The sequence below is a fragment of the Anser cygnoides genome, chromosome 15 (genome assembly GCF_040182565.1).
Source record: "Anser cygnoides isolate HZ-2024a breed goose chromosome 15, Taihu_goose_T2T_genome, whole genome shotgun sequence".
NCBI lineage: Eukaryota > Metazoa > Chordata > Aves > Anseriformes > Anatidae > Anser > Anser cygnoides.
Genome location: NC_089887.1, coordinates 2,637,885 through 2,662,416, shown reverse-complemented (window position 1 = coordinate 2,662,416; position 24,532 = coordinate 2,637,885). Strand labels below are relative to the sequence as shown.

Below are 24,532 nucleotides of genomic sequence, written 5' to 3'. Positions count from 1 at the left end.
GGCAGAGACTCAGCACCAAGCAGGATCGGTTCCCTCTGAGAGGAGGCTGTTCTCTGGAGGAAACCCTGCTGACAGCCCAACGTCGCAGCACAGAGTGATGCCAGGAGGAGCAATTAGGCAACACCCAGAAGTACCTTTCAAACTCTGAGCTGTCTGCCTTGGCCGAATGCGCCTTCAAGTAGCTCTCTAAAAGCCAAGGAGCCAAAGGCAGTACAATGCCAAGCAGGTAGAGTTAATTAAGACTGAAGTGCTCACATTATAACTGTCCTGCAGCATTAGACAAATCCAAAGTGCTTCACAGCTCTCTCCCCTCTCCTGCTTCCAAACCACTGAGTTCCCTGAAAGGCTCCATGGGGAGGAAAACGCTCCTCTGTATAACACCCCAGCCCCAGGAGCAGCAGCCCAGACGAGCTGGGGGTGACCCCGTTCCTTCATTTACCACGGCAGCAGCTCGTGCTGGCAGCAGGCAGCCAGAGGGGCTGCGTGGGGGAGACACACCGCAGATCTAACGCTCACCCTTCCCACATTAGCGTGCCGAGCCCTCCCCTCTCAGGCCAGACCAACCCAAAAAAGCCCCGTGTGAAATTAGTTCCTTTTCTAGTTCCTACTGTTGAGGACCTCCTGCACTTGCTCATAAAGCAGCAGAGGCCATCCCGATGCAGCCATTCCCCACTGCTGTGCAGTAACAAGGGAAACAGCCCGGCCACCAAGGTCCCCAGGGGACTGAAGAGGTCTCCGAGCCATCAGAGCCCTCCGTGGGACACAGCAGCGCCCCGCTCCAGTTTATTGCTCGTCAGCTCACCAGAGTGCAACAGCACAGAAACTCTCTGCAATTCCTTCAAAGTCACTGCTGAAAGAACCCGTAACAAAACCACCTCCTTCCAGCGGGACACTGCGTCAGAACAGCGCAATTTTCAAAGGGGGGGAAGGCAGATATTTCCAGCGCACCTCAAAGAAGTCCCCGGATTTCAATTTGAAGGTACCACGTTTAAAAATAGTTTCTTTACTTGAAGCAGCCGTCTTTCAAAAGGGATTTTAAAAGGGTTTCACAGGAAGAAGAATTATGGCAAAATCAAAGTCCCTCCTGCATCTGATGCCTGCTGTAAAGCCACGCGGCCCAGAAAGCTGCTGGCAGCAAGCGGGCAGAGAAGCATGCAGCAGACTAAAAACTGCATTTGAAGCACTGGTCTCTGAGCTCACATCTGCTTCACTCCCCAGAAGCTTTGGTGCTGTGACCCTTCCTTGCCTGGCACCTGCACCATGTTCAGATGCTCTCCCTTGCTTTAAAGCAGTGCTGGTCTCATCTGGGAGGGGTTGAACCACCACCACGGTGAGCCCTGCCTATAAGCCAGGTCTTCCCCTTCTTGGGACTGTAAGGAAAACTGGACCAGGACCACCATCTGCTCAGCCCCCAGCCACGTGCACAGGGCGCCTGTCCACCCTCCATCTCCTCACAGCCTGCTGAAGCACTGATGAACATTACTTTGGGCTGAGGACAACAGCACTGGGATTTAGCAGGACTTGGCAGATGAGACTAGATGGCCAGAGTCTCATTCCTCCTTCCCCGCAGAGCTCTACTCTGTTTACTTCTATTGAAAACCAGAGCTTTACTTTAATCCTACAGCCCCTGCGTGAAGGTTTTGTTGTAGTTTTCATTCTCTGGCAGCTCTCCCTGGAAGGGGACGGTCGGTCAGGGCTCTCCAGCAGCGATGCCAAGCGCAGCAGCTCCGTGCAGGGATGGAGCAAGTGATGGATCCTCTGCAGCCCTGCCCCGGCCTCGACCTTGCCTGCAGCTCCACGCTGTCTTGTGAGCAGACAGCATCTCACTGCTGGGCAGGAGGAATTGCTCTTTTGGGGCCAGTGCTGTAAGTTTTGCTGTTAGGGTGTTAGAGGCTGCTGCAGGGGCGAACCAGTGAACCCTACTTTGATGCCTGGAATGGGGATTTCCTGCTGGGTTTCTCAAGTCTAAAGCTAACCCAGCGAAACACAGACCCAGACAGCAGCTCCGGCCTGGCTGACCATATCAGAGCACATTTTGGGTTTCTCTGATACCCCTGAAGGGCCCAGGAGCCAGCACAGAGCCATGGTGAGGCAGGAAGGAGAACATCCCACAAACCTCCTGCCTCCTCAAACAGCTCCCGAGGCTTAGCACAGGGAGCCCGACTTCACTGCAGATGGGGCTGAGACCCTGATAAGAAGATCCTGCGACGCCTTTGATGCTGATAATGGCCATTACATAATGGCCTGCTTTCCTCCCCGGCCGCTTAATATCTGTACTTAGCAAACAATCACTCCATGGTTAATTTAAAAGCTCCATTTTGCAAGAAATCACACAGCATTTTAAAAGGCTGGTCAAAGAGCTCGGGCAAGTCCCTCTCATCTAAGGGCAGCTCCAAGGCTCTGCCCACACTGGGCCAGCCCCCCGATACAGCAACGTGACCATCCCTGCCCAGCTTTACGATGACAGCCCCCGGATTTCTGCAGGTGACAGAGGGTCCCAGCGACCAGCAGATCCCTGCCAAGGATGCAGGAGAGAGCTCGCCAGCTTGGAGCATGGAGATGTAGGAGGGGAGGCACACGCAGATGGCAGGCTCATTGATTTTTTGCCTTTCAGCATCGCTGATGGGATGAGTAAGTGTCATCAGGGATGGTCTGCAGCAGAGAGAGAGGCTCGGAGAGCTGAAAGCCACCGGACTAATCAGGGAGAGGCAGGAACAGGACCCGGGGTAGAGCTGAGGGATAATATCTGCTCATTTTCTAGACACAATACAAGCACTAGGCAGCAGATGATTACAAACAGACGTAATTACAGGTTCTCTCTTCTCCTACTGAACTAGAGCTACCCTGATTAGCTGGTCTCCGGCACTTCCTCACCTCTGAGCCGCTGACATCTTCAGCAGCCTCCGACAAGAGACCTTCTGGAAGGATTTTCTCAGGCCCACCTCCTTGCCTGCAGGAGCTTGCAGGGACGCTGGCAAGCCGCACTTGGCTTTGACGTTGGTTGCGCTGATGGTTTTTATGATGATGGATTTTAAGTTGTGGCCATACAAGGCACTGCTGAAGGGGCACTCCAGGAGCCAAGGGTCATCCTGTGCCAGCTCAAGCCCTAGCAAGCGCTGAAGCAGGCCCAGAACCCATCCAGGGAGCCCAGGCAGGAGACAAAGGGGCCAGGGACAGAAACAGGCCCACCTACAGCACTGCTCAAACCAGGGCCAAACCCCCCAGGCTGACCTAAATAGAGCTCGTGGGCCATGGCCAGGGTGGGGATGGGGTCTCAGGTGAGGGTCATTAAGGCAATTAAGGCCTATTAGCACCCTCAGCACCTGGCAGAGGTGTTGGTCCATGCAGTTGCCGAGCTTGGAAGAACCAAAACTGAGGTGTCCATCAAGGAGAAGAGGCGGCTGAGTGTCCTGCACATCTCCGGTGCCTGCTCAGACAGAGCGGTGTACTAATGCTCTTCCATATCATGCTTCTTACTGCTCCTACAGTGGCACATTGGGGTGTTTCAGCAGCGCCTCTGTCACTGCCTGTTCCAGTGGGCAGAGCACCGAATTAACCCCGTGCCCGCAGGTGCAGTGCGCTGGGCGACCTCCCAGACCCATTTTCAGAGCTTTAGTTTGTTCCAAATCCTCAAATTCCCAGAGTCAGGGATCTCAGCTTCCTCGGTCAGAGATAAACCAAACCACTAACGTCCTTGTCCTTTGGGAGAAACACGAGAAAGCCACTGCAAACCCTCATGAACCTGCCAACAAGAAGCACCTGGGCTTGTAATCCCAAAACCTCGAGAACCGGGGGCAGGACGGCGGTGCCTGAGCGCTGCAGGTCCCGCTGGCTGGGGAATGGGAGCTAGAGGTGATGGGGGACAGCTCTGAGCATCCCCTGAGTGACAAAACCCGCACCACCAGGGCTCTTCCACCAGGGCAGAGGGAGAAAGGATGACAAGGAGGGGGCTTTTGTGTACTCACGTTGCCAAATTCCTGTCTAGGAAACACCTGTTTCTCAGCAGCCCTGCCCAGAGCTGCACACCGACGATCCCAAAGATGAAGAAGACGAAGAAGCACAAGAGGAGGACGTTGCCTAACATAGGCAGAGTATCTAACAGCAGGGTGACCAGTATTCGCATACCTGTGGGGAGAAGGAGAAGACAGGTTAGAGGAGCCCTTCGATGGGGCCAGCGCGAGTATCACACGTTCCCACGTGCTGCCAGGCTCCATCCTGCAGCCAGGGCATCTCGGGCAGAGGATCTTGGATGTATAAATCAAATCCTTGTGAACTTTTCTGTCAAAACAGCAGGCTCCTGTCCCTTTCGAGAGGCTACCACATGCTGGCAGAGCGAGGCCAGAGGCACAGCCACGGCTCCTGAGCCCCCACACGCTGACGACATGTCCATTATGGTGTCTAGCTTTGAATTCTATATTTCCCCCTAAATCTTAAGGCTGAGAAGGAAGGTAAAGAGTACAGAGCAAGGGGACAAATGGCCAACGTAGCACAGCTCCAAAGGGAGGGCCTAGGGGTGGGCTTTTCAGATCTTCTCAGCGACACGGCGCTCCGCAGCACGCAGACACGGGCAGAGCTGCAAGACAGCCGCTCGCGCAGAAACGCCCCCGCAAACCATCAGCCTCTTGAGGAATTGTCAAAATATATATTTATAAACATATTGAACGCCTCACATGAATCACACAAATTGTTCCCCTAAACAATGCGGAGCCTCGTGTAGGATGATAACCGCGGTTACTCTCCGCGGGCGACTCCGCTTCCACCACCGGCAGCTGAGAGCAGCTCACGCTCCGAGCAGTGGGGACAGGGAAAATTTGGACTTTTTTTTGATGCAAAAAGCGGGATACAAATGTTTGTTCCCCTAGGAAGTGCTCTTGGCTCTGCTCCCTTCTACTGCCCAGTGCTGTTGGGACCTGCCTGGACGGTCCCAGACCACTGCAAGGCTCCCTGTGAACCGGCAGGCAAAGTGGGGGCTGCCCCGACTCCTTTGCTGCCAGGGACATGCTGACTTCCGTGCAAGGGCTCCCTAAATAAGAAGATGGAGCACTGAGAGAAGCTTGCAGGGCCCCCGTTAACCTTTGTGCCCCCATCCAGCACGCTCCTGGTGCTCCCTGCAGACTGGGCAGGGAGGCAGGGACTGGGCAGAGCACCTCAGGGCACCTTCAAGGAGAAAGCAGGAATAAAAAGGGAACAACAACTCGCTGCTCAGCCATTCAACAGAGGTTAAATGAATCTCTGAGACACAGACCGGCCATCATTCCGACAGCTGATAATTGATGAGAGGAGAAATAATGAAAAGAGCAACTGATAAAGGCAAATGCTAAATTACAGAAAGGGATAAAATGAAAAACCGAGCCTGGGGAGCGCGGTGCTCTGCAGAGAGCAGGGCTCAAGTTTATGGCATGATGGCAGTCGATGCTTCCGCTGGGTAAGACTGGTGACCCTGCTGCCTTCGGAGGCATTTTGTCCCGCTCAGAAGCTGTTCAGCAAACTCCTTTCCCTGCCTGCCTGGGGCTGTTTCCCTCTATTTCCCCTAGCAGGATGCTGCTCTCCACCAGCCGCCACAGCTAGGGAGCATCATTCCCACCGCCACGTCCCTCTCTTGCCCCCACCAATTTCCAGGGGGTCTTTGCACCCAGCCAGCCCGGGGTGCTGGGAGGAGCAGGGGCTCCAGGAACATGGTGCCTCCTTTCCCCAGTGCCTCCGAGGCCGCGGGCAGGCAGCGCTGGCAGCAGCCGCAGCCCCCCGCCGCGCCGCCCCCCTCCTCGCGTGGCTCTGCCAGCGGAAACGCGGAGCAGCCAAGCGGGGCCGGAGCCGGCGTTACCTTGTCAGCACGGCACGAGTCTTTAAAGCACCTCTGCCAAGAAGTCTGCGCTAATAAATAATTAGGTGTGACTAATGACCTCTGCATCCCGGGGCAACAGCCTTTCAAGGTCTCCGTGCCCAGCTGCGCCTTGGCTCCGGCGCGGCTCCCCGCTGCTGGCGCCGGCAGCGGATGCCTCTGCCGAGGAGCCGCGGTCCCGGCTGCCAGCCTCGTGCCAGCCCTGCCAGCTCCAACCCAGTGCTGCTGGCACCCCGCGGGGAAGGGACCCGGCTCACGTCCCTGCCGTCCCCGTGACCGCAACACCGGTGCCGGCCGTGGGGACAAGGCAACAGCGGTGCCAGAGGCATAAGCCCCCGCAAGGAGCATATATCACAAAGCACTGCCCCTCAGACCTCCCGGCAAATCTATCTTTAGACAAGCAGAAAGGACTCGATTCCCACTGGAAAGAGGATGATGGACTTTTTTTCTTCTTCTTTTCTTCCTTTTTTTCCCCACTCGCCAATATCCTCACCCACCTTTTCCCAAAAATGGTTAAAATTCATCTTCCCGTGCCAGACAACTTTTTTCCGCTCAGCTACTTGTGGTATTTCGGGTTGTTTAGTGGCACCATCCTCGGGATTGAATCCATCTGTTCGCTATCCGCTCAGGGTGCTCGAGGCTCTCAGCAGAATGTCAAGTGTGCCATGGGAAAAGTTTGTGAGCACCGGTTGGGCTGAAATGAGGATCGGGATTTCTTTTTGTTCCCACTCCATGTGATGCCCGGTTTATACCACAGAGTAGAAAAATAAAAATAAAACAGTGAAATGGGCTTGAAAAAACACTGACCACTACTAAAAAAAACCCAAACTACAGCCCCAGCCAAATGTATAAAACGCAGAAATTATATTTTTCCAGTTATTTCCAAGGAATAATTTCTAATAGAGATGATGTTTTTATTGGCCGGGGTTCTCCTTTCTTTTCTTAACAAATAAAATAAAAACGAAATAGTCTTGCGGGTGAATTTATTATGCCTGGAAGCACAGCACTAACAGCACTGGCTGGAACCCAGGAAAGTGCCCAGGCATCACGGGGATAAATCGCTGGGCAATTTCTCATGGATTTCTCATGGGTCCCTGCTTCCCCGTGCCTGCAACTGGATGCCAGGCTCGTCTCCGCTGACCCAGCCCTAATTCATATATGCTCGATGTTGTCCTGTGGCTGCCACCAAGCTGAAAACCCCGCTCCAGCCAGCGGCATCCCGGCACTGGGGATGTGGGGATGGTGCTGAGCAGGAGCTGAGGCTGCGCCGCGGGCCGGGACGCGGGGGATGTCCCAGGTAATCCCCTGCTAAGCTGCAGCATCCCCACGGATGAAAGACCGGAGATGTAACTTATCGCTGGGAACTCCAAAAATACAACAAAATAGAGGGTTATCGCTATCCATTCTCTGCAGACCCTGGATTATGTCAGGCATCGGTCTGAAACAGTGAAAGTACCGAAGTGAAAAGCGGATGGAGTTGGCGTCTCATAAACAAGTAAAGTCTGTGATTATCTGCCCTCCAGGAACCGAGATATTTCCAAGAATACTAATCCCAGCCTGGCGCTTGTTCAGGACACCGGTAACGCTGCAGGACCAGCCTAGCTGCTCACCAAGCCCAGGAAATTCCAAAAATGGGTTTAGCTCTTCGGATTTAATCTCACATATAAGTAACAAAAAAACGAAGATTTTCTATCGCCTGTCTTCTGACAAAAAGAAAACAATCTAAGCGTCAAAAATGGCTTCTGCTCGCAGTCCAGCCGAGTTTTGTGTTGTGCTGTCGGGCTGCTCCGAAGCCCTGCGAACAAAACCTCATTGGGAAACCAAAGCTCCGGAGGGTTTCGAGGTCCTTTTTAGCTTCTCATTTCTTTTTGGTTTGTTTTTAACTCCTAATGACATCACTGCTGAATTTACAGATTTTTTTTTTTTTTTTTAAAAAAAAAGAAAAATCCCAGAGAATTTGAGCTCAGAAAGAAACTTCAAAGATTCCCATGCGTAAACATCCATCTGTTCCCTTGCATGTTCATCTGAAGTACTGGAACCGAAACCGATCTGGGGGAGTTTGTTTTGGTGTCTCTGGACGTGCCGACATAACGGGCAATTAATCTCAGCAGGATGTTCAGCGAGGACTGGTGGGGCTGTGTCATTTGAACATGCTCTTCAAAACTCCTAAAATGTACTTTTTTTTTTGTTTTGTGAGGAACCTATACGATTTCTATGCAACGCTGCTGCATTTTGTATCGAGTGGATTTTGGTTAAAAAGTGATGAAAGAGCTATGAAATTAGTACCTTGCAAAGGTCGCTCAGCAGACGGCTGGTACTGGCAGGAAATTATTTCAACTTGTTGGTTCGTCTTTCAAATTGGATTTAGAAGACAAGCAGCTGAAGCCACTTGAAAATGGATTTAGGGGCCACTTGAACTTCCTATTGTGGATGAACCCAATTTTGTTCTACATGACAGCAAACCCTCTGCGGTATTTTACCAACAACAGAGACTGCTGTGCTTCTAATCCTGAACACAAAGAGACTGAAAGACCTTAAATAGCTGAGAGGAAAAAATGAACCTATCCAGGGCAAGAAGATCTTCCTTAGAACTGATCTCTCCCCTTCCTTTATGGGAACTTTGTTATTTACTCGGCACTCGGAGCTAAGAGCTACTTGCCTGAGAGCTCACAAAAATGTTGGAAAACAGCCACGAAAACTTGGCCCCCCAGGTATACGCTCTACTCACCTGCCCTTTACTAGTAATAACAAATGATCTCTGACTTCCCGTCAAAAAATGAAAATCCATGAACTTGCTCCCAGCAGCAGGAGAAGGGGCTGTGGCAGGGCTTAGGGTGCTTGGAGCCAGCCGGAGGGGAGGTTTTGTCCCCCTGATTTTCCTGGGGTGACCCCAAAGCCGGCAGCACGGCACGGATGGAGGCGTTACTTACTTGGGACCCTGTTAATGGCTCGGAGCGGCCGGAGCACGCGGACGGTGCGGATCGCCGACAGGCTCACGTTGTGTCCGTCCAGGGAATACTCCATCATGCTGCGGGGAAAAAGGAGAGGCGTCAGGGCGCGGGGGGCTCCGTGCCTGGGTGCTGGGGCTGCCTGGGGTCGGGGAGCAGCTCGCACTGAGCGATACGGGCCAGCAGGGGTATTTCAGCCTCTGGAAGACTGCAAATCCCCCCACAAGCAGCATCGGTGCAGGGACAGCTGGCGGGTGTGCTCCAGGCACAACAGGGAGCTGCAAGGGGGGGGGGCACAGAAATCGGGGCTCCCCAATAGCTGCTGAGGTCCCGCAGGCACACATCTCACCCTCCCGTTATCTTATTGTGCATCCGCAGCCTTCCCGGGGAGACGCTGCACAGCTCCACGGCAATAAGATGCTTCTGCTCTTACACCCCCTGCTAGCACCCCGGCGCATCTTCACGCCAGCTTATCTATCCTCCTGTGACACAAGTGTGAATAACCAAGCCAACAAATGACATTAAAGTAGTGTGGTTTCCATTTTATTCTTAAGAATAGGGAACATTTTCTTTTTCATGCTCCGTCTCCGTTTCGCATAAACATTTCTCTCCCAGGCTGGGAAGGACGTTAAGTTTAGTCGGTTTTCTTGCTCTTTTATAGCAACGAGTGGCAAATGTGTGTAGTGTTGTTTTTTTAATGGGGTTATGGCTAGTTAGCATGGCTGTAATTACAATTTATGAGCTTGACTACAGGGAAGCACTTGTAAATATGTCACAGATCTCTCACCACGCCTGTTCAAATAACATAACAGCATCAAAAGCAACCCTGCAAGTAAGCTGTTGGATGCCATGGAGTAAGAGCTTTTCCTTATATAAATAAACAAACAGATATGGAAGGAGGAAGGCAAATAGGAGCAGAACTGCTCTCCCTGGGTGCTGCAGAAGCTTCAGTGGAGAAATTTTCAGAATAAGCATCCTCCAGCCAGGACGGACCAAAATTATTATGTGCCATGAAGCAAAACCAGCCAAATTTGCTGGATTTCAGGCAACAGTGAAGCAGGGAGGAGGTTGGTTTAGGGCCAGCCTTGCTCCGGCACATCATTGCTTGGGTGCCCATGTTCTGGGTGCCCTTGCACTTTGTATTTGGTGCCTTGCCCTGCTCTGCAAAGTTTACCTGGGAGTTTCCAGGTTCTCTGACATTTGCTTCTCTGTTGTCTTGGCCTGCATCTTCTTGGATGATATCATATCCCTGGTATGGCACCCAGGTGACTGCCTCTTGAGCCTTGCCTTGTCTCGCTGAGACCCTGCTTATTTTGAGCTGATTTAGTGATAACCTCCCAGAGGTACTTTATTCTGAAGTAGCTAGCATGGCTTTAAAAATCAAACCGACCTTAAAGCTTGTCCTGAGCCGAACGTGGCAAACAGCTTTAAAACTCAGCATGGCACGAGAACAGGTTTTAAATCTGATGTGTGTTCATTACGCAGCCGGAGCAGAGCCGTGGGAAGCAGCATGGAGCTGCACAAAGGACCACCCGGCAGGAGAGCCATCAGAAACGCCCGTTCACACCTGCACCATGGGGCTGGGGCCAGCACCAGGTGCCTGCTCTAAGCAGCCCTTGCACCAATAGATGTGCCATTGTTTGGGGTCCCTGCAATGAACGGTGCCGAAGCCCGGGTGTGCAGGCTGGCAGGCAATTTATCGGGTGGCTGAGTAAGTGGATTTTAACTGACACAGTTTTTGAAGTACTAATAGTATGTGAAAGGAGCATGGGCTGCTCCAGTGGAAGCTGCTTTTGTGCTCCAGAGAGCCCACGCAGCCACGTGCATGTTGCAGGGCCAGCTCTTGGGGCCTCACTTGGAGTTTCAACAGGGCTGAAGAAAGATGAGTAGTCCAGGATGTGGCCTAGGAAACAGGCCTTCTGACCCTACGTTTTCAGACTTCCATGACACTCCATTTAGGATTTCGAAGCAAGTTGCCCACTGGTGCCTACAACACCCACCGAATCCAACGTGAACCATTTGATTGACTGTGGTGGGTTCCAGACTGGACCTGTTAAAAGCAGTGAAACCACCTGAAGCCTTCAGGAAAAAGTCAAACGGTTCCTTGGCACGGAGAAGCTTGGGGTCCTGTTCCTTTATCACACTTTTAACCCAAGGACACCCTAAAAATCCCCAGTGGAAACCTGCCGGAGCATGAAATTTGGGGTATGCGGGGACTGGAGGTCGGGGCAGGCTGGCACTTGGTAGGTGATGCCCCACAGCCTCTGTGCCGGAGGCACAGTGGAGGCACTGGAGGCTCACTGGAGGCACTGGAGGCACGAGCCTTTGTGATGTCTCCTGCCACGAACAGCTTCCATTCCTTCAGCTGTCAAGTTAAAGACGTCCGAAGCGTATCACATGAGCCCGCAGCGTCTCCAGGGACAGGATGCACAAGAAACCTCTCTGCTTTCAGCTCTCGTGGACAACATTTCTGATGCCTGGGAAATGCTTTCAGCTTGGCTGCTGGACAGACTGAGAGGTTGTAAGCTGCATTCGGTCTGAAATTTTCCAGGGTACATTTCTCAGGCGAGCAGAACATGAAAGGGCTTTCAGTGCTGGAACAAACTTCAGACACAATCTGTTGCTAGAGGCAGAAGATGTGTTTATTTTGTAGTTTCCCTGCTTACCCTTCTTTCTCTTTGGTATACTTGCCAGTCAGCCAAATCAGCTTATTTAAGGAGACTGAATGGGACAAACAAAGCAGGCAGCACTGCGTATCACTTGTTTCCCTTCTTATCAGAAAAGCCTCATAATAACTGCATCACGTCCATCCACTCGCTGGGAAAAGAAGCTTGGTAATTCCGGCTGTGAGCTCCCTGCAAAAGCCACCTCCAGTTTTAGGAACAGGCACTGAGTTGAACGGTGGTGGTGGGCGAGGAGAAGACCCCCAGCCCCAGCCCATCGCACAGCTCCTCCCTGCCCTCCATCACTGGCCACAGTGTCACAGGAATGGCCCAAATAAACCCAGATCAGCTGGAGATGGCTGGGATCAGGCACAGAAGGCGTCGTTCCACCTCTCCTCTTCAGCCTGAGTAACACCAGACAGGCAGCAGGGCTTCCCGTTGGGGTCTCGCGGTGTTTCTGCGGTTTTCCTCCTTCTCAAACATATGCCAGCCACGGAGGGTAGGGAAACGGCCTGGAAAGCTTCCAGGCTGACTCACCAGACACCTTCCCCCTCGCCCCAGGTCCTGTGCGAGCAGAGATCCCCGTGCCAAAACCTCGCTCTGAGGTGTGAGCAGAGGGCTCTGCCTTTCCTTCTGCCTGCACGTGCTCCTTTCTTCTCCTGCTCTGCTGCGATGATGTGTTTGATGATGCAGGATCCTCTGCTCGCCCACCAGGAGAGCCCGTCCTGCAGGTGGGGACTGGTTAGGGACACCAGATTTCTGACCCCGCGCTCTGCCTTAGCCACAGCCCCCCTCTTCTGCTACTTCTGGCTTAAATGCTGCCGCAGCAGCTTTGGAAAGAAAAAAGGAATTAACAACAACTTTTGTTGTTCTTGCTTTTCTTTCCTAGGCTGCAGCCACGCACCAGTTCAATGTAAGCTCTGCTCGGGGAAGTCATGTTTTATTCAAGGCAGTAGGGCCATTCCTAGTTGTACGCCAGACACATCACATGGAGCAAAACAAAACTCCATAAAAGACTGCACATTACTAACGCAAGGCTAAAAATGCCCCCGACATATTACAGGAATGTTCTAATTAACCCCAGGCTGGTCATTGTAAACCCAGGAATTCAGAAATAAGGCAGAGCTCTGTAATTAAAGCAGTCTATCCCTTCCTAGGGTACACTAAGCAGGTAAGAGAGCCTGGAGATTCTAAAACCCATTTATTTATAGAAGAAAGTTTTAGACTTGCCAAGTTTTCAGTACACTCGCTTATGGGTGTGAATGAGCTGATGTCAAAAGCAGCCAGATCCTCCTTGGGTGATTCCGCAAATAAATTATTTCTATTTATTAACACATCCTACACAAATAAGCAGCTGTGGGAGACGGTATTAAAATGTAAACCAACAGAAGTTTACAGGAGACGTGCATGTGCTTGTAATTTGGGAGGATCAGCAACAGCAGCTGCTGGTCAGCTTCTGGAGAGCTCCTTGCACTGGGATTTCAAGCTTCTGAACCTGATTTTTGGGCTGGATTCTCCCTGTTTGGCTGATTTCTGCCCCTCTGCCTCACTCTAAGGGTGCCACAGAGCAAGACGGGGCTGAGCCACTGTGTGCTTTTCCCATCCCCTCATGAGAGGCAGCCTTAATGGTGGGCACTGGGACCTACTGGCCACTGCAAGGGCTAGGTCAGCACGCACTTGGTTTGACAGATGACACTGGCCAAAGGATCACCGCTGGAAACCCAGCGGCTTTTGCCCTGACATTGACACCCCACTCCGTAACCCGGTGTGGTTGCCAGAGGCTGAACCAAATGAGACTTAGGAGACTTTGCCTTGGCTGCAGCTTGGCAGCTTTCACCAGACATCATGCAAACCAGCCAGGACAACCTCCAGATTTGGTTCTCCGGGGTTTTCTGGCTTTTACCACAAGGGGAAGTTTGTGAGGTTTTGTTACTGACCCCGCCATCACGATGAAGAAGTCCAGGCGATTCCACGTGTCTCCAAGGTAACACTTCTGCCCGAAGATCCCCAGAGCCACCATCTTGATGACCATCTCCACCGCAAAGAAAGCGAAAATGAAGTCGTCAAACGCCTGGAGACCAGTAAAAGATTATTACAGTCAGTTCTGCTGGGCTCTCTTATCAGAGAAGGGGAAAGCAGAGACACGAGCGTGAGACAGAGGCTGCAAGGCCAGGCAGTAGGACCAACGTGCCATCTGCTGAGCTCAGACATAAGCCCTGCAATACCTGAGGGGCGATGGCAAGCCCCGAGTGTAGCTCCTGGGTTGGTTCACTGCCTGGGAAGCATTAGCAGCTTCTGTTAATCTATTGACAAAGACAGGAGAACATCGCCATCATACAGGCTGGGCATTTTTCTTGGCATTCAGAGCTTCTGCGATTCAGCATCAGCTCGTGGTTGGGTTTGGGAGGTCTCAGCAACTTGCAGTGGAAGCTGAGTTTCCAGGCGGGGCAGCTCAGAACTCCTAGAAGGAATTTGTCCCATCTAACACAGGGGATGTGCTTCACCTGTGATGGTTTCCTGGACTCCAGAGGGGACCAGGCTCCTACCCAGGGACCCCGACACAGCTGGGAGTGACCATGGGCACCAGGCAGAGGCTGCTGCAGTGACCACGAAGGCACTTCTGCTGCACACAGGGAACGACTCTAGCTGATGGATTTGTCGACCTACCTATCCCTCGATAAACTACACTGAAGTTTTGCTCTATTATTTCAGTTCATTTAATAACTGGCATCCAAATGCCTGCACAAAGGAGTTCATGTTTGTTCTGCTCGTCCAGGTGGGATTCCCTTTGTCTGCACGGGCATTTTTCCAGGGATGTGCATCCTCCAAAGTCCCACGTGGGTAAATACAGGCAGACAAATGGCAGGCAGGAGGGTCTCCTGCTGCATGCGGTGTGACATGTCCTGCTGAAGGAGCTGGACAAGCCACCCCTGGGTGCTGCTTCACACCAACCCTCAGCCTGACCCTGAGATAAACCCTAAGGTGGATGTTTCCTGTGGCAACAGTTACCCAGAATTTATCTTATTCCGTAACAAATGCCTAGTGGCTTCTCAATTCATCTGGTTTACTTGGCTCTGCAATTAACAGATCCTCTTTTAAGGCTGAAAGAGGGTTTGATGACAAACTCTGCTATTCCTGGCAGCAGCAGACAGCTCTGGACCAACCTCTGAAAGGGGCAGGAGGTGTTGCTTGGAAGGATCCCACGGGCCTCCCTGTACTGCTCAGACACCGAAAAGGAATTAAAGCAGCAGGTACACGAGGGACTCGGATGCACCGGGAGCGTTACAGCACCGCGTGTCGGCAGTGCCAGCCTCGGCTGGTGGCACGAGCAGCTGCTTCCAAGCCTGCGAGCCGAGCTGCTGCGGGCAGCCCCGCGCCAAGGTGCAGCCCACGCAGCAGATGCTGCCGGGACGCGCTTCCAAAACCAACCCTGCGGGCATATGGCAGCGAGGGGACAGCCAGGACGCGGGGAGGGATGAAGCGAGAACCGAGATGCCCCACAGCAGCCTGGGCACGAGGGCCTGCAAGCTCAGATGGGTATGCATTTCCCAAAGGCCAGGTATCCTGGCACTTGGCAATGCTGTGCTCAAGCGGGTGGGCACAGGCCCATCCTGTGCTTTTTTCTTCATGAAGAAAGGACTGATGTGGCCAAGTCCCCGGTGCCACATCGCCCAGGCCGTGCTGCAGCGAGCCAAGAGGTGCCGGCAGCGATGTGGCTGGGGTGGGAACAGCAGCAAGGGGGTCCCCGCGGCGCCGGCCGTGCTGGAATGAGAGCTCAGCTTACCTCCAGGATGGTGCAGCGCTCCGACTGGCACTCCACGTCCTCGCAGGGCTGGAACATGCCCAGGGTGACGCAGTTCAGGAGGATGACCAGCATGCTGACGTGCTCGAACCAGGTGAGAGGAGGGCGTTAAGGAGAGCACACGATGCTTCAGAGGGCAGCAGGAAGGGGGAAGTCGGGGCACCGCACGGTTTACATGTCAAAAACCTTTCACTTCTCACACAAGCTAAAAAGAAAACACTTCCAAACATCCCAGATTTGCTACAGTTTGAAGTTTTTGGCAATTGAGGAAAGGGCCTTGGAAAGGCATTCCTGTTGAGATGAAGGGACAAAGGATGTCTCTCATTTCCTCCACAGCAGCGGAGTCAGAGAAGCCCAGTGAGGCACCAGGCCACGTTTTCCGTCTGAAGCCCCCTCATCCTCTTCGCTATTTCGTGCATGCCACGGGGCAGCAGAGAGCACAGCCCCCTCTGTCCTCCTCCCACAGCAAATTTCACCTCCAGATCTCAAATGGTTTTACCACTGAATCACCCAAAATGTCTGCTAGCATTACGCCTGCCATTGCCAAGCTAAAGAAAGCAAGGCAAAGAGAAATGAGTGAATTCAGGCACCAGCACCAGCAGAAAACAGGCTCGCAACTTGTTCCTTACTCCAACCTTGCTCCTTGTTTCCGTCCCAGGACAAAGGGATGGGTGCTCAACGCTGCCTGTCTCCTTCCTGCATCAGTGCCCAGCCTCAAGATGCTGCAGACTCCGACTGAGCTCCGCATTACGAAGGATGTAAGCAAAACAAAGCCAGCACGACCAACACAAGCTGCAGGGGCAGCCACGAAGACGTGCTGCAATCCCAGATGCAGACAGGCTGCACAGCACAGACCGAGAAAGGCGAGAAAAGGTTTCAAGGCTGGATGTACCCGCAGTCACCAAAAAAAAAAAAGGCTGCATTGCCTTACAGGACCCACCCGTGCTCAACTGCACCGACATTAATAGTTTCTGTGTAGTAAGTGGTGATTTGCATCAGCACAAAATAGGCCCAGAGCTTATGATTACTGCTGCTGATATGACTATTAAAAATAACTAAAAAAAACTGGGGGGAACTAAACAGGAGTTTCACAAATTAAGAATGAATGAGAGAACTGTTCTTGGGGAAATAACTGGAAACATCTGTGTATGAACAAACGTTCATGCCTTCAAACACACAAGCGTATGTGAACAAAGGCTCACGGAGAAAGAAGAGCGTTGTCTTATTTCTGATAACAAACAAAAAAACCTACTTTGGAAACCCAAACAAAACAAAACAAAAAACCCACCCTACCTTATTTACCCTTGCTGCTTTCACAGCATGACAGGATGGTTTCGATTGGAAGACACCTCTGGAGGTCATCTGGTCCAACCCTGCTTTCAGGAGTACTTTACCTACCTATGCCCTCCTGCACTGGCTTCAGCAAGAGGCACCCAAGGGCAGCAGAGCACGAGGGAGAGGAAGATTTCACTGCCTGGTCCACCACTTTCTGTTTCAGAGAGGGGTTAATTGGAAAATTCAGAGCCAGGAGCCCCTTGGAGCCCATGCTGGGGACCAGACACATCATACTTGGAAACCCACTTGTCTGCAGTGGAAATGCATGGGATAAAGTGAACAAACAACTGAACAAATAAATAAAAACCCAGGTTCCCCTGGCGGCGACGCGGAAGGAGCTGGAGGAGGTGAAGCCCCTGGCCACAGCCCCAGTGGACTTGTGTGCTGCGGAAATGCCAGCCTCGGCTCGTTTTCGTTTCTCCCTCCCTTCAGCGACTTCCTCCTGATTTTTGACATTTTTAGGGGCTGTCTGGCTCTCCTTCCCTTTCAACTAATTAGAAGCAGAGTGGTAATCCTGCTCCACAGAGAAAACAGCCCACGTCAGACCCAAACAAAACCTAACCCCTGGCCACATCCTCCTTACAATATTTGCATTGCTTGATGGGATTCATGTGGAACTCCCTGTAAACACGGCTCCTGGACTATTCCCAGGGTGCCTGCAATTGCATTCGTTTCACTTATTATACTTGGGGATTTTTTTTCCCTCTAAAGCAAAAAAAAAAAAAAAAAAAAAAGCCAACACAGAAAAGCGTGTGGATATTGAACTGCTAACAACAAAAAAAAAAGGTGTAACTGTGCTGATGGATTAGGTCTGCTTCTCCCGGAGGAGGGGAGCGTGTTGGCCATGTGCTTGTTTGGCTTTAACCCTGCTCCTGCACTGCTGTGGCACTGGGGAAAGCATTGCGGCTCATATAACCCGGACTTCTCCCCACTGCAAGGGCGGACGAGGCTTTCAAATCCCCCTTCCACCGAGGGTTCCTTGCTCCGTTGCTGTTCTCAGTCCTGCTCTCTGCCACCCCAGCCCTCGTTTCTAGCAGAACCAAACAAGAATTAGATTTTGTTTCCCATTAGAAAACCCTGATTTGTCAAAAGTGAATCATTGGAGAGGACCAGCTTCGACAGCGACGTTTGATCAGCGTGGACATTTGAAGATACAACAAGGAAAAGCCTGTCCCCAGCAAGGCAGAGGCACGGCTGGTGCCGAAGGGAGACCTCAGGAGAGCAGGCAGCCTGTCTGCTGCTCAGATCTTTCTCATCCTGATGCCAAATCACAAACACTTTAAAAAGAATATAGTCAGAAAATCTGCCTGCCATTTGGGCCCAGCAACTGTCCCTGAGCTTTGATTTCAGAGGATCAGCTGAAACCTAAGGCTGGAGATACTTGCGAAGCAGAGCCCCTGTCCTGCTGAGCCACCCAGGACCCAAGGCGCCTTTGTTCAGGTGCTCTGCTCACCACAGCCCTGAAAACTTCTTTCTTTCTTCTAAATCACCTAACTGTGGTTTTACCTTGCTGTGTGTAAATAATCACCTGCACGAGAACTGTCACTGGAGCTGAAACAAGAGCCCTGATTCCAGATAGAAACGCCACTGTCACCGGCCCGTCTAACACCAAAGCTGAATTCGGTGTCTTTCAGGAAGCCAGAAGAATTGTTTCAATTTTCTGAAGGAAAAAAGAAAGGCTCTCGCACTACTCCGTGGTCACAGATGTTTAAAGGCTGTCGGAGCTGCCAGGTAAGGTCAGCCGCAGCCGCGCGATGGAAAAGAGACATAAGAAAACTTGTTCTGCCTTTGAAGAAAAGTCTGAAAAAGCAGAAGGAAATGCAGTGTGGGAACAGCTCTGCTTTAGTTGGAGAATGGAGCAGAAGAGGGAGGAGGAAGCCCCCGCTCCTAGCTTGGATGCTTCCCAGGATGCTTCCCCGGTCCCTGCTCCCCGTCCCTTCCCGAGGTGCTGGGGCTGGAGGTGCTGAGCCAAAGGGTCCCGCCTGCTCCCCAGCCCGCCTCCTCCTCCTGTGGCTCCTATAAAGGCTTTAAGCCCCTGCCCTAGTTATTTTCATATCAGATTAATGACGGTGATCTGCTCCCTGATTCAAAAGCAGGATTACCCTGAGTGCTCTGCCCTGACGGACTAATCCTCCCTCCACCGCACAGATATTCGAGGCAACTTCAGTTCAGTCCCCAGTTCCTTGCTGCTGGCTCCGAAGCTGTGCTTTAAGCCCTTGGTGACCACTTTCCCAGAGCCCCCCCTGAAGCCACCCCACCTCCGGGAGGCCCCGGAGCCCACCTCAGAGGTGGTGCTGCTCTGCAGGGTGGGACTGCACTGGGTGCCTCTGCACAGCATCCTCTGGGGCCAATTCAGAATGCCCAGCAAGGAAGAAAAGTCCCATTATTCTGATAATGACAGGAAAATGCTCAGAAGAGAAAAACGGGGAGGGAAAAGGTGAAAAAAGTCTGACTCTTGTGCCAGTGCGAACAGCAAAGACCTGGATGAAAACAGAAGTCCCGCAGCACAGAAAGGCCTCCTGGGTGACACCCAATGTTTCTGCCTTTGCTGCAGATTCCAAGGTGATGGCACCTAAAATATCTGGGCCAAGCTCAAATCCCCCGAATGCCCTTTGGGCAGGCGGCTGCAGTGCCCGGGGGCTGCTCCGTGCTGCGGGGTCGAAGCAGTCTCTTGTGCCAAAATCCAGCCCTGAGTTTGGAAGCGGCAATGCAGAAACGGGATCCTGCCTTCAAAGTCTGTTGGTAGCACCTGCTGCTGGCACAAGCTCTGGCGCTGATGCTCTCTGGCAGATTTTCACAGGGATTTATGAAATTCACCTCCAGGGAAGACCAGTGGCTTGAGGATGAAGGGTGCTGGTTGCCAGAAGAGGCCCAAGCATGGCCAAGACCCTCTGCCATGCCAGTATAGATGGTCTTTACCGGCTCATCCTTACCAACTACACTTGACTTGATCTAAAAAGAGAGGTGGGAATTAAAATGGATGTTGATGCAGGCACTCAAGACAGTTTGAGTGTCTGCAGCAGCAAAACCGAACCGAAGGAGCCCAGAGCAAAGAGCTGGGCCAGTCACTGGCACCACGTCACCTAGCCCCCGGTATTAATGCCAGAGCACGTGTGAGGAACAGGCAAACCAAAATAAAACCACACGGGAGCTGTGCACGTGTCCTGCCCCAGCACCTCCTGCCTTTGACCGCAGCCCTGCAGCAGGGCTCGAGCAGGCTCACCCGGCACGGAGGCAGCTGCACAGCAAGACTCGCTCGTCTCCTAAGAATATTGCCAATTAGTTAAGGAATCCAGCTAGCAAACACAGGAACACTTTTTTTGTTTTGGTCTTTAAAACAGCTCTCTGCTGGTGCAGAGCGGAACGGGACATCAGAGCCGCTTGGCACCTCACGACAGGCAGCCTGAGGTGGTACGGCATTTTATAGTGGGGCACGAACAAGTTGCCTTAATCCAGTAAGGGTTACCTGAGAAAAAGTTTGTACTTGGCCTCTGATATAACATGTCTTCCCCTCTCTCTTTGTAATGCACTTCTCAGACCTGCCCGCACGAGCTCGTCACAAGGACGAAAGGCAGCTGGAGAACTTCAGCACCCAGGCATCCAGGGCTGACCCTCTCATCTCACTTTACAAGAGCCTTAATTCCACCGGGTTTATGGCAGCAGCACGAACCTAAGCAGGCGCAGAAATAAGCCGTGTCTTTCCCGAGCATTGCACTCGTTCAGCTCAGCCAGCTTAGCCACTGGACTTCAACTGAAGCCCAGCCCCAGCCGGGCCGGTCGGCTCCAGCTCCTCCGGAGATGGTTTGTGCTATTTCACACCGCGGCGTGGAAGGCTGCAGGCAGAAGAAAAGAATGAGTCTGCTTCATCGAAAAACCCAAATGCAATCCCGGCCTCCCCCAGCTCCTTCCCCCCGTAAACCTCTGGTTCTTGGCACAGGCAGAAACGTGAAATGAGCTCAGCGATGCAGCTCGGATCTCCGCTTCGTGCACGCCAGCCAGCAAAACCATGTGGATAGTTCCTGTTTCTGGAAGACTTCAAGATGCTTACACATTTGCGCAATGTTATATGGGGATTTCTTGGCCTGCAGGTGAAAGTCTAATATTTTCTTTAAAAATTTGAAGGCCTTAACTGTAAAAATGATAGACTTGAAAAGGAACTGCTAGTCTTGCTAGAAAGCAAGGTTTTCAATGCCCAGTTTAAAGCTGCGCGGGTTCACAGTGGATTGCCATGCCTGCAGTCCTGGTTTGTATCCCGTTGCCTTTGCATCAGGTGTTTCTCCTCTCCACGTAACGAGCACAGACAAATGCAGAGGAGCGGGCACGGGGAGGGCTCAGACATCTCCTAACGCGCTGGTCTGCTCCATGCCGCAGCACAGCCAGCGCCTCACCATATTCCAGGGGATAATCTCCACCATCCATCACTCTAATTCTAAAAATATGTCTGCAATAAACACAGTAAAAACGCCGGGGCCGTATTTCTGCTGTGTCACAGAGCCCCTTGCTCTCATCCCGTGCCTCGTGACGAAGGATGTGCTGATAAAGCCCAGGTCCTGCGGGGGGACCTGCCGCAGCTTCCCGGCAAAGCTGCTCCCGAGAGGCGGGAGCCCAGTGCCCAGCCACTGGAAAGCAGCAAGACAGGCTCGTGATGCTTACTATTTTCACATAATCTTATTATTTTTAAGCCAGTCAGGGGATTTTGGAGACTTAACCCGTTATTTTAAATGCTTGGATTTGGCAGTACTGCGGTTATTGCCGTTACCATATCTGTACGTACCGCGCGCGATGCTGAGGAATAGCACACAGCAATAAAAGCCAAGTTATAGTTACAAGCAGAACATATGTTTACAGAAGCAGCAGCCAACTGAAGTTTCAGTTTTTATAGTCGAAGATGTGACTAATGCACTAAATATACACACATGCACGTATATATATACACACACATCTGAGAGACGGGGATTTTCGGACCGCTCTTGGTGAGCTGGGCATGCACTTCTCGTAGGAAGGCAGCAGAACTCGGGGATGTAATTCCTGCTGTGCAACATCACAGCCTTATTTTCCATTCAGAAACGAGGCCAGCTGGAAACCCAAGGACCCGCTCGCAAACCGCCCAGCCCAGCATCCGTCCCTGGCAGAGGCAGGGCTGCAACCGGCTGCAGGAGCCCTTGGGAGGCAGGAGAGGGCTCGGGAGGGCTCGGTGGGACCCCGAGCAGCCCAGCAGACCCCGAGGATGCGAGGCTGCCCCTCTGCGTGCAAAAGCAGCCACCCCATGAGATGGCAGCCAGGCTCTGGCACAGCGCTGGAGCACCAAAGCGCTTGCAGGAAAGGGTGGCCAGGATGGGGGAGAGCAGGACCACAGGGTGAGCACCACCACTGCCTCATCCCATGGAGTACAGCCACCATATCCACCCGTCTGTGCCCCCTGACAGACGGACAGGCCACCCCACAGGCTCGGGCACAGCTGGGAAGCAGCTCTGGTGTAAAAACACCGAAGTGAAGGTGCCTCGTACCTATTTCGGGGTGCTGCCCACATCCCGGTGAGCTACGGTAACACTTCCCATCACCTCATGCTACAAGTGACAAAAATAGCTTTAAAAGCCTGCAATATCCACCTCGTCCTTTATGCTAAATAATGGAAAACAGTCCGGACTCGACGATATTTGGTAAATAGGAGCAGGGGAAAAAAATAAAAAGGAAGAAGAAGAAAGAACAGAACTGCAAGAAAAATGACTCAGAACACAAATCCCGAGAGGCAGCGCTGGCTGGTGCTGGCATAATTTTAAGGAACATTCTTATTTTTAAAAAGTTGATTGATTAAAGCTATTTTTAGTGCCCATACTGCACTGGATCATTTGGGTTCGTTTGCTTATGAATTGTAAAACAAAATGAGGCAGCTGCACTTCAGAAATATATACCTCCCCACCAGCACCACAAACACGCAGCCCAGAAGCAATATTTCAGCCTGAAAGACACCAAGTTGGCACATGTCTTCGGAGATCGGGCTGACTGCAGAGAAATCTTGTTTAAGAAAGGATTAGCCTGAGTTACTGGAATAACTGCATCCCGCTTGTTTGTTATAAAACGTAAAATAACCATAACGAGACCCCAAACGGACCCTGGGCAGCGCGTGCGAAAGCCAAGCGGCCGCTGCAGGATGTGTTTTTCTTTCCCAACGTGGGGATAATGCTTTTTGCCTTGCACGGCCAGAGATCGGGAGAGCTGGGCACAGCTCCTGGCTCTGGCCTCGCTGGATGTTGTGCACAGCAGAGACCTGCTGCAAAGCCCGGGCTGCGCCGTGCCATTCGAACGCCTCCTCTTTGGTTTTGGCACTCAGGGCTAGCTGGAAATGTGTTTGCACTGAAGGTATTTGCTCTGAGAGCACAGAGAAGCTGGCGCTTGTCCTGTCGGGACGGTCGCTAGCATCCACTGAGACACAGACACAAATGGGCAGCAGTCCTCAGATAACCCCCCTTTGCTGACAAATCTGGGTAATGGCTGTAATGCGGAGATCAAAGCTTGTTCACAGATCGTTCAGCGGCAGTAAAGGGAGGATAAATCCAACTCATTACGCACCTTAAATCATTCACCTTGCTCAAGCCAATCTTTTGGAGCCATAATGAATTTGAAAGCGGTTAACTCCAAGTCCTTGTCGTGTGTCATTTGTCAGGCAGCTCCACTCACCCTGCCTGCTGTAGGAGACGCACAAGTCGCCGCTTTGGGGGATTCAACCTCCAGCTACAAGGATGACACGGGCAGAAAAGCACCTCGAAGGGTGCAGGGTGCTCGCTGCCTCCTCCTCCCCTGGGGCTTGTAGGAGCAGGATTGCTAACCCTGCTCCTCCCCAGCAGAAACCTGTCCCACTGGGGCTCATGCAGGGAAATCAAAGCGATGCGAACCATCGCTGTGCCCAAACCCACCGGGAAACTTCCCCACACCAGCCTGCCAGCACACATCACCTGGGACAAATCACCTCTGTTGGCTGTGTTACTTGAGTGCCTGTTAATGCCCAGAGTGATGATGGTGAATGCATTTAGCCTGTCGCTAAGGCATCCTGAGACGGCCCGGCAGGAAACAAGGCTGTATCGATTGAAGTGACATCAATGGATGCACTCCGTGGGATTCAGCGGCGCATTGGGGAGCGAAGCACAGTCCTGGCAGGAGCCCCAGGAAAGCCTCCAGTCCTGCCATTTCCACACATCATGCACAAAGCCTTGGGAATTCCAGGGTGCGAGTCCTGATCGACTGTGCTCAGAGATCCCAGGGCCGGGGCTGGAGGTCAAGCCACAGCCATTTCACCCCAAACACACCCAAATGGTCTCTAAACACATCGCAACCCGCTCAGCCACCAAACCCACTAAACCCACCCGAACGAGAACGTACCACGCTCACTAAACTCCCAGCCGTCATTTACCCGGCGAGGAGACAAGGACAGAAATGTTTCGCCTAGTCCCCTCCGCCTGCGTCACTCACTTGATTAAAACACATCTAAGCACCTATCTGCGCGGCGCCGGGCGAGGGCGAGCAATCAGAGCAGGTAATTGCCTGCGAGCGACGGGCGCGTGGGTGAGACGCCAAAATCCCCGGGGGAAGCGGGTCAGCGAGGGCAGCGAGCCGCAGCCGCATCCCGGGGGCCGCACGGTGTCATGGCAACTCGGGGCCGCAGCTCCGCTGCCAAAACGATGCTGCTGGGGTGAATCCAGAGGGAGGCTGAGCTCTGAACATCTCCTCTGCCCCGCTGGTGGGGCTGGAGGGGGCTGCGGGCAGGGGGGATGCGGCTCTCCAGGTGCCTGCCCTCGCTGGGCTCAGCTCCTGCATCGCAGCGAGCGATGGGGCAGCTCTTCTGGCTCCGTCCAAGGGTAAATGCAAAGGTGCTTCTCCCACAGAGGGACACCCACAGGGCTTGCCTGATGCAGTCGGCGTGTCTGGGCTGAGCATCGCTTGCCCTGTT

The 24,532-nt window shown here is 52.7% G+C and overlaps 1 protein-coding gene across 5 annotated transcripts in view; it reads right to left on the bottom strand.

Moving 5' to 3' along the window:
* CACNA1H (calcium voltage-gated channel subunit alpha1 H) overlaps nucleotides 1-24,532 on the bottom strand; it is a 228,278-nt gene that overhangs the window by 106,722 nt on the left and 97,024 nt on the right. For 4 of the 5 annotated variants that reach the window (XM_066977739.1, XM_066977742.1, XM_066977740.1 and 1 more), the window contains exons 3-6: nucleotides 15,235-15,347; nucleotides 13,388-13,521; nucleotides 8,770-8,867; nucleotides 3,966-4,125 (exon numbers count right to left, since the gene is read on the bottom strand). In XM_066977739.1, the coding sequence (XP_066833840.1) occupies nucleotides 3,966-4,125; nucleotides 8,770-8,867; nucleotides 13,388-13,521; nucleotides 15,235-15,347 (505 nt within the window). Of the gene's footprint in view, nucleotides 1-2,874; nucleotides 3,219-3,965; nucleotides 4,126-8,769; nucleotides 8,868-13,387; nucleotides 13,522-15,234; nucleotides 15,348-24,532 lie in introns of those variants that run through there. The other variant, XM_048060241.2, reaches the window with a different exon arrangement.